The sequence below is a fragment of the Rhinatrema bivittatum genome, chromosome 5 (genome assembly GCF_901001135.1).
Source record: "Rhinatrema bivittatum chromosome 5, aRhiBiv1.1, whole genome shotgun sequence".
NCBI lineage: Eukaryota > Metazoa > Chordata > Amphibia > Gymnophiona > Rhinatrematidae > Rhinatrema > Rhinatrema bivittatum.
This window is the reverse complement of record NC_042619.1, coordinates 62,210,399-62,231,434: the sequence shown is the minus strand read 5'-3', so window position 1 is coordinate 62,231,434 and position 21,036 is coordinate 62,210,399. Positions and strand designations below refer to the sequence as shown.

The 21,036-nt window shown below is 40.4% G+C and overlaps 1 protein-coding gene across 3 annotated transcripts in view; it reads right to left on the bottom strand.

Moving 5' to 3' along the window:
- ARHGAP42 (Rho GTPase activating protein 42) overlaps positions 1-21,036 on the bottom strand; it is a 605,600-nt gene that overhangs the window by 202,940 nt on the left and 381,624 nt on the right. For all 3 annotated transcript variants that reach the window (XM_029602393.1, XM_029602394.1, XM_029602395.1), the window contains one exon: positions 5,444-5,545. In XM_029602393.1, coding sequence (XP_029458253.1) covers positions 5,444-5,545 — 102 coding nt within the window. The remainder of the gene's footprint in view (positions 1-5,443; positions 5,546-21,036) is intronic.

Genomic DNA, 21,036 nt, shown 5'->3' with positions numbered 1-21,036 from the left:
TAAAATACAAATATTCAGTAGTATATGTATGTTATTGCCTTTCTATATTACTTACAGGACACAGAATACTACAGCAACTACCATATGACAGGAACCGGTTCCCAATAACATGTAAAGAATTTTCAATAGATAAGTATAACTTTTGTGTTTCTACATTGTTTAGTACTGCTATGTATGGTATTTTAGTCTTTCAATTGAAAATTGATTCCTTGTATTTATTTTTCTTTTGTAGAAGAGACAGAGAAGACTTCTCTCTGTGAACCATGGATTCAGGTAAGTATTTTTATAAATATGTTTTATGTCTAGTGTGTATCTCAGTCTCTATTACTGACAGTTGGTGCACTTGGTTTGTAAATACCTCGAAGCAGCTGCTAGGGGTTGCAGCTAGAGCATGAAGATTGAGAAGGGAGAAACAGGAACACCAGGATGATGAGTAGCTTTTGAGGATTTGATAGCTATGCTAGGGGGTGTTGTTGGAGTGCATTAACTGTAATCCTCTTTTTCTCTTGACCCCACCATCTTTATTAAGAACTTATTAACAACTATAAAACTAAAAAAAACTAACTCCCTTTCATAAAATTGTCTTCTGTATCCTAGGTGTAAGCTGAATGTGTGTCTGGACGTCTTAGTAGTCAAACTCTAGTTGCATAAAATAAAGAATAATTCAAGCCCCTATCTAAATTACTGAGAGGGAGCTGCAGCATTCAGAAAATATATTTCACAAGTAGAGTTTGTAGCAATGATACACTCATACAATCTTGCATGCACTCACACTCTCTCCTGCTTTTTCTCTCACAAATATTTTTATCAGCTTAGTGAGTTCTTCAATTATCCTAAGACTCAACGAAAATGGTTTCCAGATATATATATATTCACAATCAGGGATTGCAATATAGAAGCTTTATTTGAATAATTAGAGCTTATCAGGCTTTATTATTTATGAGCATGTACCACCATAGTTTTCCTGTCAACAATTTTTCAAAATGTTATATAGGATTTTTAGCACCTGCTGGATTATATTATTTCCTTTTCCATTGTTTACAGGAAAGGACAGCTTATTCTGAGTAATGCTCAGTCCTTTTTATCCTTTATCTACAGAAGGATCAATCTGAATTACAAGGACTTAGCTCGTTAAAGGACTCCAAATTTCTCATTAATCTTTAATGTTAACACACTATGCGGCATTTATTTGTATCTCATTCCACTTGAAAGCCTCTAAAGTGCCAATAAAATATGAGGATTGGCAATTTTTTATATTTAACTAATTAAGAACATAAGAACATAAGAAATTGCCATGCTGGGTCAGACCAAGGGCCCATCAAGCCCAGCATCCTGTTTCCAACAGAGGCCAAACCAGGCCACAAGAACCTGGCAATTACCCAAACACTAAGAAGATCCCATGCTACTGATGCAATTAATAGCAGTGGCTATTCCCTAAGTAAACTTGATTAATAACAGTTAATGGACTTCTCCTCCAAGAACTTATCCAAACCTTTTTTGAACCCAGCTATACTAACTGCACTAACCACATCCTCTGGCAACAAATTCCAGAGCTTAATTGTGCGTTGAGTGAAAACAAATTTTCTCTGATTAGTCTTAAATGTGCTACTTGCTAACTTCATGGAATGCCCTCTAGTCCTTCTATTATCCGAAAGTGTAAATAACCGATTCACATCTACTCGTTCAAGATCTCTCATGATCTTAAAAGACCTCTATCATATCTCCCCTCAGCCGTCTCTTCTCCAAGCTGAACAACCCTAACCTCTTCAGCCTTTCCTCATAGGGGAGCTGTTCCATCCCCTTTAGCATTTTGGTTGCCATTCTCTGTACCTTCTCCATCGCAACTATATCTTTTTTGAGATGCGGCGACCAGAATTGTGCACAGTATTCAAGGGGCGGTCTCACCATGGAGCGATACAGAGGCATTATGACATTTTCCGTTGTATTAACCATTCCCTTCCTAATAATTCCTAACATTCTGCTTGCTTTTTTGACTGCTGCAGCAAACTGAGCAGACGATTTTAAAGTATTATCCACTATGATGCCTAGATCTTTTTCCTGGGTGGTAGGTTCCTAATATGGAACCCAACATCGTGTAACTACAGCAAGGGTTATTTTTCCCTATGTGCAACACCTTGCACTTGTCCACATTAGATTTCATCCGCCATTTAGATGCCCAATCTTCCAGTTTTACCTTTCTTACGTTTTTTAAAAATATTTCTTTAAATTTAATATTCATTCACACAAATCTATATGTTTCCTATTTAAGGACCTGATTCATTAAGGATTTTTCACATAGATACAAAATGGGAGAAAAGCCTTAATGACTCTGGCCCTAAATTGGGTGTGTTTACTTTTGCTAGGCCTCCAATAAGGGGGCTCTAACAGCGCAATTCCAATGCTCTCAGCACAGCTGCAATCAGTTTCTCACATTTTAAACCTTCAATTGGCTTTTTTTTTTTTTAGCCATGATGTTATTGACTTAATGATATCATTGAAAATAGTGCTGAACCTGTTTAAATATGCCATATAAAATCTTAATATCTGCATAAAAACCCTTTGGTATATATGGCCATATCAAAAAGAGACTTTAGAAGCTATCAGAGCTTCTTAAATAGAAATAAATTTAAAAACATTTCTGTGCTTTGTCTAAGAGTTAGTGTCATTCCTCAAGCCTGCTTATATCTAGCTTCAGGTAGAAAGTTGATGTCTATGACGACTCCATAGTGATGGCTTCAGAAAGTTCATGTTGGACCAGTTTGTGAAGTGATGGACCTTTTTTTCCATCTCACCTCTATTAATTATTAATTTTAATTTTGGAAAAATGCATTGAAATTACCTATAATACATTTCCACAGAAAACCCAAATAAAATAACTAAATTTAACAAAATTGCATTCATTCTCTTTCACACCTCCACTAAATGTTACACAGTCATTCATTCATACCCAATAAAACCCTCATAGCCACTTCTAGACCCATTTTTGTAAATAATTCTAAATTGGAAACATTTTAAATCAAACTAAGTCTCTCACAGCTTAAGATGCCCCCCCTCTGGTGACCAACCCCCACCAAAACAAAGTTTCTAAGGAGTTTTTGCAATTTGTGTGTCCCTAGGGACCCCTATTCACAACTGGTTAAGTAACTAATTAAATAAACACTTTTGGACACAAACACTGATTGTGGTCATGTTAGCCAGCCTCCCTTACCTGGTCACCACTATCAAAAATGACACTTTTATTAATTTGAAAAGGCTATTGAAATGACTTGGCGCCAGGTATGCTATGGTGATTCCTGGGTGTTGAGAATTATTTGGAAGCCTCTTCATTGTCCTGCCACCAAAATCACCATGTTTTTACATTTTTTAAATGTTTATTTTAACATTTCAAGTGTCTTTAGGCAATGAAGTGGCCACCCTCTGATGACATCATCCATGAGGACCCCATGCCTGCAATTACAACCCAATGGGGGCTTGTTTAAGGCTCCCAACTTCCCTCTGTGCTTCAACATCTCCTTCACCGCTGCAGCCCTGCTCACTTCGGGGGAGCTGGAACGGCAGTGGCTATCGCTCCTGTCACTCACTCCAGCTACCCTCCCCTAATCTGGCCCTCATTTTCGCTGCGAGGAGCTCCCCAAGCTACCGTGGCATTATTTCACTTGCAGCAAACTGCCGCTTTCATTTTTCAATCGTGGTTCATAGTCACTAACATCAAAAGGCTGCCTTTCTCTCTGGGCCTATATGAATAAACAATACAAAAAAAACCCCAGAAAAATATTGCAGCCATGCCCCCAGGCCTCTTTTTTTTTTTTAATTGGGCCAATTTATTTTGGGTTTCAGGGCCACCGAACCACATCGGGACCACCTTCATCAGCAGCCCAAACACTAGCACCACCCAGCAGGACATTCAGGGCATAAGAACATAAGAAGTTGTCATGCTGGGTCAGACCAAGGAACAATCAAATCCAGCATCCTGTTTCCAATAGAGACCAATCCAAGTTACAAGTACCTGACAAGTACCCAAACATTGGGGTAGATTTTAAAAAACTGCGCCCGCGCGTATTTTTGTTCGCGCGACCGTCGCAAACAAAAGTACATCGGATTTTAATAGATATGCGCGTAGCCACGCGTACCTTTTAAAATCCGGGGTCGGCGCACGCAAGGCTGCGCAAAATCGGCAGGCTGCGCGCGCCGAGCTGCGCAGCCTGCCTCCATTCCCTCCGAGGCCGCTCCGAAATCGGAGCGGCCTCGGAGGGAACTTTCCTTCCACCCCCCGCCCCCCACACCTTCCCCAACCGAACCCACCCCCCCAGCCCTATCTAAACCCCCCCCCTACCTTTGTTGGAAAAGTTACGCCTGCCCAAGGCAGGCGTAACTTGCGTGCGCCGGGCCGGCTGCCGGCGCACCATCTTCCAGTCCGGGGGCTGCCCGGAGGCTGTGGCCACGCCCCCTGGAACGCCCCCGAACATCGCGTGTGCAGGGGGAGCTTGGGGCAGGTTTTTTGGGGGGTACGAGCGTACCTCTTTGAAAATCTGCCCCATTAAGTAGATCCCATGCTCCTAATGCCAGTAGTAGCAGTGGCTATTCCCTAAGTCAACTTGATTAATAGCAGTTAATGGACTTCTCCACCAAGAACTTATCCAAACCTTTTCTAAACACAGCGACACTATCTGCAACAACTACATCCTGTGGCAATAAATTCCAGAGCTTAATTGTCCATTGAGTGAAAAGACTTTTCTCCAATTTGTTTTAGATGTGCTATTTGCTAACTTCATGGAGTGCCTCTAGTCCTTCTATTATTCAAAAGAGTAAATAACCAATTCACATTTACCCATTCTAGACCTCTATCATATCTCCTCTCAGCTGTCTCTTCTCCAAGCTTAACAGCCCTAATTCCTTTAGCCTTTACTCATAGGGGAACTGTTCCATGCGCTTTATCATTTTGGTTGCCCTTCTCTGTACCTTCTCCAGTGCAACTAAAGCTTTTCTGAGATGCGGTGACTAGAACTGTACACAGTACAATTTCTTTTTAGCCAATCCACAATAAGTTTGGCTAGTTACTACTCCTCTGCTCTGTATTTAGACTGCGCTTCGTCTTTAAAATGCAAGCTGGGATTAAGAACGATTTACTATACTAAATAACAAGATTAAAACAATGTCCAACATATTTGAAACCATTGTGTGCCTTAACTACCATAATAATTTCCTTAAATCCACAGAAAGTTATAAGAATTCTGGCCCCTTTATTTGAATTGGGCTCGTATTTTATCCGATATCTAAACAATTCAGGACAACAGTAAGATTATTTTCGTTACACCACTTAATTGGAAAATGCCATTTATCAGAAACTTGACTTTGGATGCTTACTGCATACAAATAAAAATAGATAAGCAATATAATACGAAGAAAAATGTAAAGTTGTAAATTGAGGCAAAAAGCCACTTACTTCTTGCAAGTGCGTCTCTTTTTTCTTTGATGACAAATTTAAGTGCTTTTCTAAAATTGAATAGTATTTTTCACTCTCTTTATCAAACTTCTTCTTCCCTTCCTGGAAGAGAGAAAAACAAAGGGATTATTAGAGAAAATAATGCTATGATGCAAACTGAATTTATCTATAAAATTTCCAACCTAGTTATTACAATTTCATCACCACACAAGTAACAAGTCTGAAATGCAAAAGAGATGGAAAGACAAAATATGAATGTTAAATATTTTGCCTAGAGACAAAATATTTTATAGTTAATTTTATTTTTATCATACTACTTAGTTTTAACCGTTTCTCGACAGTATAGTAGTTAAGTTTTATTACTCTTAAGGTTTTATGATATTAAGATATTATTGATTTTAAGTATTTGTTATATAGTATGTATCTAATTATGTTAATGTACACCGTTGTGATGGTTTAACGACTGATGTAACGGTATATAAAACCAAATAAACTATAAACAAGCAATTTAGGAGAAGCTAACTTCTTACAGAGGCACATTTATTACTTCATTAACACTGCATTCGCTTTACAGCAAACCTTGGTTAGCAGAAGCTGGCCTTGGTCTTCCTGGTATCTCTAGCAGCAACGTATGCATTTCCAAGAGTGGGCAGAGAGCTGGCACACAAACAGGTCGATTTTAAAAGTGTTGCTCATGCACAGATATGCATTCACACATCTGTGTGAATGTGTGCCGCACACCAGCAATGCAGATTTTAAAAAGCCGCAAAAAATGCCTGTATGTACCTGTGCACACGTGAGGAATCAGAGGGCAGAAAAGGGCAGGGCCAAGTCTTACGTGTATATCTCCATTATTTTACATCCAAAAACCACAGCATTAATGCTAGATATCCACGCAGCTTGACTGCAGCTTCTGATAAAGAGCAAGACTGAAGATCTCTAATTTTAGGGCTTATAGAATAGACTGAGGGATTCGGATCAACTGGGCAACGTGCAGGAGGGAGAACCAGAGGGCTCTGAAAGACCTTGACATTAACTGGACAAACTGGTGGGCTAAATGGAAAACTGGGAATGTGCCTTGTGCGAGCATGTTTTAAAATCAGCTAACATTCGCGCACAAAGTCGAAACAACGGAAGATACATGCGTGCTAGCTGTGTTCAAGTAACCTCTTAAAATTAGGGGCATATTTACACGCGGTTGGTGTATTTTACAACATACACGTGCAAGTGCGAGCATGATTAAAAATTCCAGCACATCTTTGCTCGCGCGCTGATATGTGTGTTTATAGGTGCAGGCGAGCTCATTTTAAAAATTACTGTCAAAATGTAATTAAAAAGCACAATGTGACTAATTCCAACATTCATGTCTGATATGTGGGGATATCAATATGTACTGGGAGCTGGACAGGGAGAAAGCTATAGTGGCATATTATGGGAATATGGTCTGAGTTACAGATGAGTAGGTTTGGGAATTACTGCCCCTATTCAACCACTATTAAAGCTCTGCGGTATTCTAAAACATTGTGTACTGTGAAGTACAAAGATCAGTTCTATACACTTTTGTGGAATACCCTAGGTAAAAAACAAATAGAAGCCAACCAACCAAAATATAAGAACACAAAAAAGCAACAGAAGGAGGAAAACAACCAAGAAAACAAAATTACAGTTCTTATACAAGGTGTTAATGCATGAATTGAAAATATACATATAAACTCATTTAATCAACATAATAAAACCCCATCTTTTGGCAGGAATGTCTGCTTCAGGGTATCAGTTCATATAAATGTTACCTACAACACAAACAGTGACAAAAGAAACAGAAAAGTATGCATGAACCTCTGATCTGGTTGACAAGAAACTCTCTCCCCCAATTGATATCGTAGCCAGCCTCTCCCAGTGATTGCCCAAACAACCTCACCACTTGAGCTGAAAAAGGGTATAAGGACAGTTATTGCTCTTTTGTTCCTTGAAGACAACCACTGATGTAATCAATCAGTGCATCCTATTATTTTGCCTCTCGCAATCTTTCTCTAAAACCTCAGAGAAGAAAGCGCACTGCTCTGTCCAAACATGCAGGACATCGCCTTTCTGAAGGGAAGCCTCCGACAGCACGTGTTAATCTTGTAACTGCGGGAGCCTGGAATCCCGGCCAAAAAATACTAAAGATGCTTTTCCTCACCCTCTCATACGCACTCTCAGACTCATTAGGGGGGGATCTATAATTTCACATGCCACAATTATAGGAGGGCCTCAGAAAATGTATTTTGAAGATATTTAATGTACTATAAGCTTTAATCCAAAACAACTGCTGCTGGCACTGAATTCCTAGTACTGTGTCACCACCTAATGTTGTTACTAGTACAATTTAGAACTGTTGACCTTTTGATCACAATCTAGAATTAAAAGGTTTCTCTTTTAGGTTGGCAGTAGTGGTGATTTATTCAGATATGCCAAACACTATTATCCAAACAGAAACAGTAAATGGTACAAATAATTCTTCTATATCCCTTTCATGCAGTGCAGCAGTTAGGAAGCTTTAGATTCTCATGGCGCCCAGAAGTAATACCATCGCTTTGCCAGAGCTAACCATAGATTTCCCACATCTGTCTACAAATGGCCCACAGATTCCCACACATTCACACATAGAGCGATTTAGCTGTCAGCACTGTAGTTTAACATTCGGTAAAAATTACATCTTTCTTTCTTGTGGCTTCTGGCATTAAATAAGACACTGCGCAAACAAAAATATATAAAAGCGAACAGACTGTACGCTAAACTAATATGTTCTAGCTTTTATCATGAAGAAGCGTTTGGCTACATGAACATTTCTTAGTAAATCAATCTCTATTTGCACTCTTTGGATGAAGAGATTATAAGGTGCCACAATAAGGGATGATTTTCAGAAAGGTTTTGCCCACAGGCAGGGCCAATGCAAGGGTCTGTTAGCGCCCTAGGCAGACCAATGTAACACCGTCCCCCCAAACCACCCTTATTTGAATTTGCCCTCTGACAGTGTTAGATATATAGAGTTATGGGGTCTCTCTCTCTCTTTTTCTCTCATCTAGCGAGTGGTGCTCAGTGACTGCTGTTGCCCCTTCTTTCACATTTTTTGAAAATGTCGCCCTTGAGTACCCCAGCGGTGCCCTGCCCACTGTCGCCACCCTAGTAACCTTGTTTGGCATATGGTGGGCTACTTGGTGATGCCTGGACATGAACATACTCCTGGAGAGGACTGCAGCCTTGCTTAGTTGTGTGAGTTACAGAGTTATGTATGCCTCAAAGTGCCCTATGTTGGCCTCTTCCCTTCCCATAGACTGTACCACAGAGAACATAAGAAATTGCCATACTGGGTCAGACCAAGGGTCCACCAAGCCCAGCATCCTGTTTCCAACAGTGGCCAATCCAGGCTACAAGTACCTGGCAAGTACCCAAAAACTAAGTATATTCCACGCTATTGATGCTAGTAATAGCAGTGGCTATTTTCTAAGTCAACTTGATTAATAGCATGTAATGGACTTCTCCTCCAAGAACCAGCCACACCAACTTCACTAAGCACAGTGGGGATCTAAAAATGAAGAATTTGAATTTGTTGTGTTTTATGTTATTTTATGTGTTAGTATGTACATCGCCAAGTGATATGTATGTAGGCGATTTATAAATTTGACTAAATCTAAATCTAAGAGTATTTAAGAAGACTCATGCATCTACTTTAGCTTCCCTTCTCTGGTCATCAAATCTGTGGCCTGTGTTATTCAAATCAACTAAACTATGTCCTGGTGTTTATTGATTGTATATTATACTATTGTATTGTTTAAGGTGAGAGCAAGCACAGATTGATCCTGTCTACCTATGGTACTAAGTAGCTGCAAGCTTCATATCATCAATCAAGTCTTTCCTTTACATTTTTCTCCATTTTCCCTTTTAAGACAGCATACCAGACAAATCAAGTGCTCTTGCTAGTTGAAGACTAGAGGGAAAGTCTTACCACTCAATGTTGCTTTTGTGCTATCAGAGGTCGGCATTATAGGAGCAGCTGTCTTCCCTCTCTTTAGAGATCAAACACATAATCTCCACTGAATGCCCAAACCTGCTAGCCCTGTTGAACAGAAAACGTAGATCCAAATTTCCTGTACTGCATTACTGCGGCTGAACCATGGGACAGACCATCCTGTTTGTGTTTAAATGCAGCCTGTTCATGTATGTAATGAAACAGATATTGAGGTAGACTTTAATAGGTGCGCGCGGGGTTTAATCTTTCCATGATGGCCTTTATCTTCTCTAACTGCCGCTTTAACCTCTTAATCATCCAACGGTCCAACCGACTCCCTCGCGAGCTTTCTAATTTGGATTTATTTTTAAAAGTTTTTACCTTTGTAGCTGCACCTTTCAGTTTTTTTCTAACCATTTTTCTCATTTTCTCAAAGTTTCCCTTTTGAAAGTTTAGAGCTAGAGCCATAGATTTACTTACGGTCCCCCCTTCCTGTCATTAATTCAAATTTGATCATATCATGATCACTATAACCAAGCGGCTCCACCACCGTTACCTCTCTCACCAAATCCTGTGCTCCACTGAGCATTAGATCTAAAATTGCTCCCTCTCTCCTTGGTTCTTGAAACAATTTCTCTATAAAACTGTCATTTATTCCATCCAGGAACTTTATCTCTCTAGCATGCCCTGATGTTTCACTTACCCAATCAATATTGGGGTAATTGAAATCTCCATTACTGCACTACCAGTTTGGTTAGCTTCCCTAATTTCTCTTAGCATTTCACTGTCTATCTCACTATTTTGGCCAGATGGGTGGTAGTATACTCCTATCACTATAACTCTTCTCCAAGACACAAGGGATTTCTACCCATAAAGATTCAATTGTGCATTTAGTCTCATGCAGGATCTTTAGCCTATTGGACTCTATGCGACTCCGGACATAAAGTGCCACCCCGCCACCAAGATGCTCCTCTCTGTCACTGCAATTAATTTGTACTCGGGTATAGCACTATCTCATTGGTTATCCTCTTTCCACCACGTCTCTGAGATGCCAATTAAGCCTATGTCTTCATTCACTGCTATACACTCTATTCTCCCATCTTACTTCTTAGACTTCTGGCATTAGCATACAAACATTTCAAAGTGTGTTTTTTGTTTGTATTTACATTCTGCTTTTCAGTTGACAGGGATAAACTGGAATCTTTTAGTTAAGGTGTGTTTTTAATTATAGGCACTTGGACTACTTTTCTTATTATTGGAACCTCTCTGTTGGGATGCCCTAACTCTAATGCTTCATTACTATCCTTTGAAGATACCTCCCTCCAAACCATGTGCTGTTGAGCGACTATCAGCTTTCTCCTTTGTTCTAGTATAAACACTGCTCTATTTCCTTTTTAAAGGTTAGCGCCAGCAGCCTGGTTCCACCCTGGTTATGGTGGAGCCCAGTCCTTCAGAAAAGACTCCCCCTTCCCCAAAAGGTTCCCCAGTTCCTAACAAAACTGAATCCCTCTTACCTGCACCATCGTCTCATCCATGCCTTGAGACTCCAGAGCTCTGCCTGCCTCTGGTGACCTGCACATAGAACAGGGAGCATTTCAGAGAATGCTACCCTGGAGGTTCTGGATTTCAGCTTTCTACCTAAGAACCTAAATTTGGCTTCTAGAACCTCCCTCCTATATTTTCCTATGTCGGTGGTGCCCATATGTACCATGACAGCCGGCTCCTCCTCAGCACTGTCTAAAATCCTATCTAGGTGACACGTGAGGTCCGCCACCTTCGCACCAGGTAGGCATGTTACCAGGCGATCCTCACACCCACCAGCCACCCAGTTGTTTACATTCCTAATAATCGAATCACCAACTATGACAGCCAATCTAACCCTTCCCTCCTGGCAGTAGCCCTGGGGGAAACATCCTTGGTGCGAGAGGACAATGTACTACCTGGAGAGCAGGTCCTTTCTACAGGATCATTTCCTGCTGCACCAGGTTGATGCTCTCCAATCATGAGACCTTTCTCCTCCAAGGCACCACCAAGGCTGCCAGAATGGAGATGCGAGTTGGCTATTATGTCCTTGAAGGTCTCATCTATATACCTTTCTGTCTGCCTCAGCTCCTCCCGGTCTGTCACTCTAGCCTCCAGAGATCAGACGCATTTCTCTGAGAGACAGGAGCTCTTTGCATCGGATGCTCATGTACAATTTCTCACTGGCAGGTAAAAAAATCATACATGTGACACTTGATGCAAAAAACTGGGAGGCCCTCCTCTTGCTGCTTGACTGCTGCCTTCATCTTAAATTCGTTCAGTTCTTAGTTAAGCTTTAGGTTGCTATGGGAGTAGGAATGCGTTCAATTAGGGTTTTTTAAATGTATTAGTGTATTCACTATATATCTGGTAGTGACCTACAAGGCATTATCAAACTCTTGATAAGATGGGGGGAATTTCTGAGTTTAAGTTAAAAGGCTGAATTAAAAAAAAAACTTTTAAGTGTGAAAATGACACCTGCCTATAAATTAAAGGATGAGCTAGGGATGGGTGGGAGGGTTGGAAAATACAAACACACAAGCTTCTGTTTGTTGCCTGCCTTTCTGACTACCTATTTAAAATAAAACATTAACACACTAAATAATATACCCCAATTGTTTACTTCTCCCCAATACTTTTAAGTTTTAAAAATGTCTCCAAGCAGTGCTTACTGATTCTTTCTAGCCACCAGCAAGATGATCCTCTCCTCTCAGTGCTCCTTCAGTATAAAATATGCAATGACATTCAATTTTAGATGAAGCATATAAGACAGTGTAGGGCAAATTCCATTTCTGCCCCTAATTTCTCCCTCCAACTAATTTAACAGAGACCAAAAAAAAAAACCCAAAAGAAAAAAACAGAGCTTCATTTTTCCTACAAAAACAAAACCTCCCTAGAATAAAATCCTCTTTATGTTTTCATATATCTCCAGGTTCACAGACTAAAGAAAGTTCTAAACCTGGAAACGCTCAGCTGGATAGCAGACGGGCATGTGATGTGTATACTCTAATGCAAACACAGCACACCCTAAGGAAAACTGGTATGTGAAAACCAGCGCCAAATAAAGCCAAGATGAATTACCACTCTCTGCTAAAGCTCAAAGAAAAAAAAACACAACTCTGATGGCAATCAGATTCAGAAGCAAAAGCTGATATAGTGTGGTCACTTTAGGCTGCAGAAAATGCACTGGAGGCCAGTCTTTTATTCTCACTTTTCAAGAGGCTGTTTTCATACTTTAAAAACTTTCTAGACATAGGACTAAAACTTCTTATGTATGGTCTGGAAATACGTTGCCCAAAGACTCCATTTCACATATGCAAATCACAAACTGCTATAGGAACTTCTAACAGCCGTGCAACAGACAAGTAAAAAAGAGTGCAATTCGCCACAAATTTTCTCCTGGAACAATATCAACAAGTATACTGCGCATCTTTACACACATCCATACTCTCAGCATTGCCCACCTCACTCCAATCCAATCCACTAACTGCATACTGAAAACCGCTTAATGGAATCCAGTTAGCTCATCTGAAAGCATTATGAAAGCTGAACTACTAAACTCTGCTATACTAAATAATACAGCACAAGACTGAACAGATTTTACATCTCTAGAACAGTAAGGACATATTGTTGGATATTTCCTATTACTTGTTAGGTTGCAAGAAATGAAACTACTAGTTAGTGTTGTATGAAATAGTCATACATCTGCTAATGATATGCGTTTCCATCATGCTGATTTCAACTTGGAACTATAATCTTGTTAAATATTTTGGGAAAAAAGAATAGTTCTATTTTAGAATGGCTATCAGCTTTTATTTAGACAAAAATGTCTGCACTGTAACTAAGCCTCAGCGATTGAAACTCTGTCCTGTAGGAATAATATTGCAATGCTCATCTCTTGCTCCCTCCGAAGCATACATGGAAAGGTGTTTGAGTACCAAAACTGCAGACCTGACAGACTGGTGGTCTCTATGGTGCTATCATCACAGTGGAGTATTACAGTGAGACCCGGAATATAGATAGAACTATGTTCTATTCAGAAAGGACAGGATAGTGTAGGAAAGGGGGAGGCGTGGCATTAAAGTTGACCTTAGAGACAGAAAATAGAATTGGCATTCATATTGGTATGATCTGCAGAATAGTAAAAAGAGTTGGACAGAAATGTATTGGGTTTAATCTATAAAACAAAAAAACAAGGGAGGTGATGTGGGTTGGCAGCCTTGGAGTATGGTGGATTGCATGATTACAGCCAGACATGGTCAGACGTCCTAAGAGGACCAAGGCTTTGTTTACGCTGTAGCAGGACACAGAATCCAGAGGAACGCTTGCCTTGGATGGCTCTGTTTGGCTCCTTGCCTTCCCACAATGGAAGGGGAGGGGGAATGTGAGGATAGAGAGAGAGAGTATTTCCTTCTCAGGCCATTACTAAATATGCAGCATTTACTTTTCCAGTAAATGAATGTTTTGAGTATTTGACTGTCGTGGTTATTTCCAATTAAGAGCTGGGGTGCAGGCCAGATTAGTCATGGTTGCCTATATTATTTGAAAAGTGCTGCTAGTGGGAGACTTCAATATGCCGAATGCAGATTGGAGAATGCCAATTTCAGCTAGAACAGTGATCCTGAACTCTTCATAGGGCGCTCAAAGCAGATGGTAAGAAAACCCACGTGACGGGGACTATAATGGACCTGCGATTGATGGGAGTTAATGAATAGATGGTTAATATTCAGCTGCCAGTCCTTTCAATAATCAGTGGGAATCCTACTGTTAAATCTAGGTGTGATGGGATACAGAAGAAATACAGAGCTAGCAATGAAAGATTGTGAGCTAAATCCAAATGAAGAGATAAAGAAATGTGGCTGTACATTGAATCTTGCATTTTTAGGGTTTGTGTTCAAAATTACGATTGTTGTATGCAGTGTTCTTAAAATAAATATAACTGTAATTACAAACAATTTTACAGCACAGATTTTCATTTACCTCCTGCTCCCCTCTCTCCCCTCCGAGGATACACAACTTCTGCCATTCCTGTGGCAGGTTCCTTAGAACCGGGGGTCTTAACCCAGTCCGTCAGGTTTTCAAGATATTCACAATGAATATTCATGAGAAAGATTTGCATGCACTGCCTCCATTCTATGCAAATCTCTCTCATGCATATTTATTGTGGACATCCTGAAAAGCTGACTGGCTAGGTATGCCCCGAGCACTGGGCTGAGAAACACTGTTTTCTAAATAAAGAAGCTCCAGAATTGTAGAAGCTTTCTGCTTATTTTGTTCTCATCCAATATTATATTTGTACTTTTTTTGCAGTCTTTGCATCATCACATAATACTGCAACAATTGCTCATTTCCACAGAGGAAGTAGCTGTGAAGCAGTGCTAGTAAATCCGAGTTGTAAATGCCAACTTGCTTCCCAAAGTCAAATTCTTACAGCCAAGAAGAAACTAAAGAAAACATATTCAATAGGTAAAAAGGAAAAACGTACTGTAAAAAGGGGGGGAAAAAAACCCTGACACCGTTTCTAAGTCTGCTTCCGTTCCCTATGATCTGCTTTGGACTGTAATAAGGAATATTTGAAAGAGCTGCTAAAGGTTTAATGGATAAAAAGAAACATGAGACTAGACAACACATCCCATAATGATCTCAGCAGCCTTACCAGCTGGGGATAAGAAACCACATTTACCAAATAAGGCAAGTTGCTTCATGCTTTAAATCCTTTCCCAATTAGGTCACAGTTTTTCTTGGTATTTTCACTATCCTTGCAGAGGTCATTTTCATAACTTCCCGGCTAAAATTTCGCAGGATTCCCAGAGCTGGTGCACTCTGCATGATCTCAAGAGATGATATAATTGTATTTATTCTTACTACCAAATAACAAAAACCAGAGAAAACAGAAACTGATGTCATGTAATAAAGTAGAATCTACCCCTAAGCTTCCTAAACTCTGTCTAGTGATCTTATAGCCAATAGTGGTTTCAGGGATCTCCACAATGAACATACATAAGATAAGTCTGCATACACTACATCAGGGTCTCCCAATCCTTTCAAGCCGAAGGCACACCCATATGAACAAAAAGGTTGGATGGCACACCAACCTCCACTGGGGCAGGCAATGCGGACATGGAGCAGTCTCATATGGTCAAAAGAAGAGTCTCTCTTCCAAATGCTAAAACAAAAGACGAGAGAGATCAGAGTCATACATGAACTCATCACAATGGGCCAGCTCATTACATATATAAGAGAAGTCAGTGTGATGTGGGTAACTGGCTTGGCTAGTTACCTTGGCTGCTGCATGTAGCTGCCAGAACTCCTCCACTGCAGCTGCTCCCAACATTCACAATGAGTCACATTCAGTGTTCAGTGCATGCTCTCCCTATCTCACTCAACTTGGGGGATAAAGACAAAGGCTGGAAGGACCCCATAGGAAGAAGGTCAGGAGGGGCGAGATAAGGAGGTTCTGTGTGCGTGGAACAATATGGGACTCTACTATCCATGCCCCCATTGCTATCAACTATTACCACATTTCATGGCTAGGAAGAAGAGGCATGCATGGTTATATATGTTCTCGGAAAGGACTTCCTACATGTTTTCAGCTTCATTGCTGGAGACTTTTGCTGCTGTCAGTTGCTGACAGCAGAGTCCAGGTACTGGTCTAGATCCAAGCAGCAAGTAAGTAGTAGTGATTTTTCCATGGCATTCTTGATGGGAATTAAAGGCACATGGGTTGGGAAACACTGCACTACACAACAGCCTATTGGTCTCATGCATATTCAGCAAAACCTGACTGGTTGGAGGTAGCCAGGACAGGTTCCGGAAGCCTGCATCTACCCAAAAGGAAAAGGCGGAATTTACTTGGTAAAAGAATGCTGCAGATATTTTAACACGGCATACTTCTGAAGTGTATTAGCATTAATATACAATAAGTCTTGTAATGGATACAAAGAGAAATAAAAAGGCATTTCAATAAGGATGTAGTTATATCTTTTTTCTGAGGTTTTGTTAGATACTAGGAAAGCCCAAATTGACCAATATGACTGATCAATTTGCATGTTCTCAAAACATAAAAGCCATGAAACAGCCAAAGCAAGAGTGCATGAATCAGATTCATAGAGAACTAAAAGGAAAACAAAATAGAATAAAGTACAGTAATTAAAATGTCAGTTCTCCATGTACGAAACTGATATGTTAAATAGAGCCTTCTTAATAGTGAATATAACAAAGAAACAAACTTGTTCTGTGTGTTTCTTTCACTGCAACAAGACTGAAAGTAAATCATTTTAATGTTAGTGCAAGGATAACAAAAACTGTATATTTGCTATTTTTTTTCCTACAGATGCTATAATTACAAAATTAAATTCTACAGCACTGATTGTTTCGCAATCCACTTAAAAATTAACTTTTTATTACTAGTCAACTCTGCAGCTGTGAGGAACCTGACAGAAGAGTACTGGAGAAAAATAATGTGTGTGGCTTCAGCAAAGGAGTGGCAAGAGCACCTAGAAGCCTGATGTAGATAGAGAAAAGCAATCTATCTAAGAACATTTTGGGCCACCAACAGAGAGCACTGAACGAATAAAGTAACAGTTGTTGACCAGAGTCCTGAGATGAGAGTGGTAATGGAAATGTTAAAGTCAACAATTGCATAGGCAGCTGAGACCTTCTCTCTGACAGATTACAGCGATCACCACAGCAATTATGATATGCTGCAACATTAATTCCGAACAATAATTTGACAGGCAACTTGCAGCGACCCATGTAACATTATTGAAACAACTTTATCATAACAACCTTAGCTGCTTCATCAAAACTGCAAATCCCTGCTGTTTACGGAGGATAATCTATCTTTACCAAAGAAAGGGTTTTTCCACTACTACCAACGCCACGATTCTACGCATTGTGCAGCACCATAAGCACTGTACAAGCAATCCCGATGAGAAATCAGAATTGTAGAAATCTAACACTTAACTACTCATTTTTCTCTCTCTGCAACATTCGTTTGCCTCAGATAAAAGGCTTTCATTCATACCATTCCCAAGGGTTTTTCTCCCCTCTACATTTCTACAATCTATCTTGCCTGCATCTCATGTGAATGTTTTAATAAGATTGAGCTATACCTATATACTCTAAGTGATTCCGCTTGACTGGATCGTAACAAGTCACAAAGCTGAGAATTTCATGCAGCTAAAGTTTAATCCCTAAGAACAGAGGATAAGTCATGCTGAGTTAGACTAAAGCTTCACTGAGGCCAGCATCCTGTCTCAGACAACGACCAGTCTGGGTCAGAAGAGCCCGGAAGATGCTGAAGATAAGGCTCATTCCTTGTTATTCACTCCCAAGGATAAAAGTAGTGGCTTCCCCAAATCTACTTGGCAAAAAATGGTTTATGATTTCTCCTCCAGGAGACTGTCCAAACCCTTTTGCAATCCGGTTATGCTCGATCACATCCTCTGGCAACAAATTCACAACGCTGAGTGAAAAAATACTTCCTCCAATTTGTTTTAAATCTGCAGTTTGTTTCATGGAGTGTCCCGTAGTACTCTCTGACATGGTAAATGAACAAGACCTATTTACCCTTTGTACCCCAGTCACAATTTTATAAACCCGCATCTCATCCCCTCTTAGTCTCTTTCCCAAGCTGAAGAGCCTTAATCTATTTTAAATCTCTTTGTGCAGGAGTCGTTCTGTCTCCTTTATCATATGTGTTGTCCATTTCTCTACCTTTCATAGTTTCATTGTCTTTTCTGAGATTGGAACAACCAGAACTGTACACTAGGCCAGGGGTAGGCAACTCCGGTCTTGGAATGCCACAAACAAGTTTGGTTTTCAGCCTATCCACAATGAATATGCATGAGATATATTTGCACTGCCTCAACTGTGGATGTCCTGAAAAACCAGACCTGTTTGTAACACTGCCGGACCAAAGTTGCTACCCCTGCTCTAGATCAAGTCGCACCAAAAATCAGTACATATGAATAATGGTATTCTTCATTTTATTCTAGATTCCCTTCCAAATCAATCCTAAAATTCTATTAGCTTTTTAGACTGCCAAGCTGAAGATTTCAAAGTACTGCCCACAATGAATCCAATATACAGCAGTTAGTGTAACTGGATTTAAAAAAGGTTTGGATAAGTTCCAAAACTGCTATTATGGTAATTAATAAGCAATAGTAGCTTCTGATTTATCTAATGTTTGGGTACTTGCCAGGTACTTGTGACTTGAATTGGCTACTGTTGGAAACAGGATGCTGGGCTTGATGGACCCTTGGTCTGACCCAGTATGGCATATCTTATGTTCTTATACTTCTCCTGGGTGGTGATTCCTAAGATGAAACCCAGCACTGTGTACTTATAGCTATGATTATTGTCTCCTTATGTGCATCACTTTACACTTTTCCACACAAACTTTCTTCTGCCCTTTAGATGCCCATTCCCTCAGTCTCTCAAGATCCTTCTACAGATTCTTACAATCCACTCTGTATTAACAACTTTGAATAATTCTGTGGTGTCTGTCAATTTGACTACAGGCTGCTAAGTGATTTGTGCTTAGTGTGGTTGGAACAATATTGCATTCCCTAGGTTTCTTATGCTGAATATTATGTCACATTTTATATGTTTTTATCTTAGTGCATATGCTTTATTTATGTTTTAACTGAAATTCACCTAGCATGACTGGTTCACTGTAAATGAAAGATAAATACCTCAAGTACATAGTCCGCTGCTCCCTTTTCTGAATCATTTATGAATGCATTAAAAAGCACTGGTCCCAGTACAGATCCATTAGGAAAACTGTCCATTTAGTCCTACTCTATTTCTTGTCTTTGAACCAGTTAGCAATCCACAATAGGACATTACCTCTTATCTCATAATGTTTTACTTCCCTGACGAGTGTCTCATGAGGGACTGTCAAATGCCTTCTGAAAATCCAGATACACCATATCTTATCCACATCTTTATTAAAACCTAAAAAAACCTAAGTAGTTAAGTAAGGCTAAACTTACCTTTCCTAAAGCCAAGTTGGCTCTTCCCCATTAAACCATTTCAATCCATATGGCTAGTAATTTTGGGATGAATTTTCAAAGTTACACATGAAAAAATTAGCATATCCACACATAAGTATCTTGTACACAAGTAATCACTATTTTATAAACATCAAAAATATGCGCGTAGTTTAGGTTTTGCATGCCTATGTATGTCTGAAAAAAAGTGCAATCTAAGGGCATTCCAGGGCAGGGCCAACAGTTACACAGATAAATTATTTTATAGAAGACTTATGTGAGCACACTTGGCAACTTACTTGCGTAATTTTACACCTGTTAATTATCTTGTGAAAGTGATATCTTATTTGTCTATTGTGTATTACTAGCTGGGTGGTAGGTCTGAGTGAACTGAGGGGAGTTCAGGGTAAAGAACCAGGAGGGTTTCGTTGACCTAGAGAATGACTGGGTGAACTGTTTGAGGAATCTGAAACCTGATCATTTCAATCAGGCATGCATGTTTTCAAATATACCGACTTCTGCTTGTAAATCAGGTTTTACACAAGTAAGCCCTACTTTATTTTCAAATGTAAAATATTTGCACATGGCGTAGATTTTAATATATGCGCGTCCTTCCCAGCGCGCACACATGGACACGCCAATTTTATTATCTGCGTGTGCATGTATATGCGGCGTGTGCAAGGTGTTGCGCTCGGAGGTGGATCCTTGTCCTGGGGCAGTGGAGACACACCTCTTGATAGGGATCAGAAGGCAACTGCCTTCAGGGGGTGGAGCACTGGAGGAGACAGAGGCTTGGATGAGCTTCACCACTGGAAGCCCAAGGTCCCCCTGGGAGGAGCCTGCAGGGACCCAGGCCGCTTGGACTTACGTGGCCTCACAGGGTCTCCTGGGAGAGAAGTCCGGCGTGCCCACGGACACAGGGAGAGCGTGATCGGGTTCGAGACTAGAGGTCTGATGGAGCAAGGAACAGAGCCAGAATCTAGGGACGGTCATGCAGCAAAGGTCAGAGTCCAGAGGTCAGCCCGTGGAATGGTCAACAAGGCAGAGGTCAGATACTGGAGGTTAGACGAGGTCAAAGGCAGGCCGAAGTCAGGAGGCAGGCAGGCAGGTTGGTCAAGGAACAAGCTAAGGTCTTGAGGCAGGCGGCAGGTCAAGGGACAAGCTGAAGTCAGTACCAGTAAGATAGTCCGGAGGTACTACCTGGGGATACGAACAGATGAACACAGGAACACAGAAACATAGAAATGACGGCAGAAGAAGACCAAACGGCCCATCCAGTCTGCCCAGCAAGCTTTCACACTTTCTTTTTCTCATACTTATCTGTTACTCTTGGCCCTTAGTAACCTTTTGGTTCTATTTCCCTTCCACCCCCACCATTAATGTAGAGAGCAGTGTTGGAACTGCATCTAAGTGAAATAGCTTAATTAGTTAGGGGCATTAACCGCTGCAATAAGCAAGCTACACCCATGCTTATTTGTTTGCCCAGACTATGTAATTCAGTCCTTGGTTGTTGTCTGTATAGATCCCCTTTTCTTCATTCCCCCCTGCCGTTGAAGCAGAGAGCTATGCTGGATATGCATTGAAAGTGA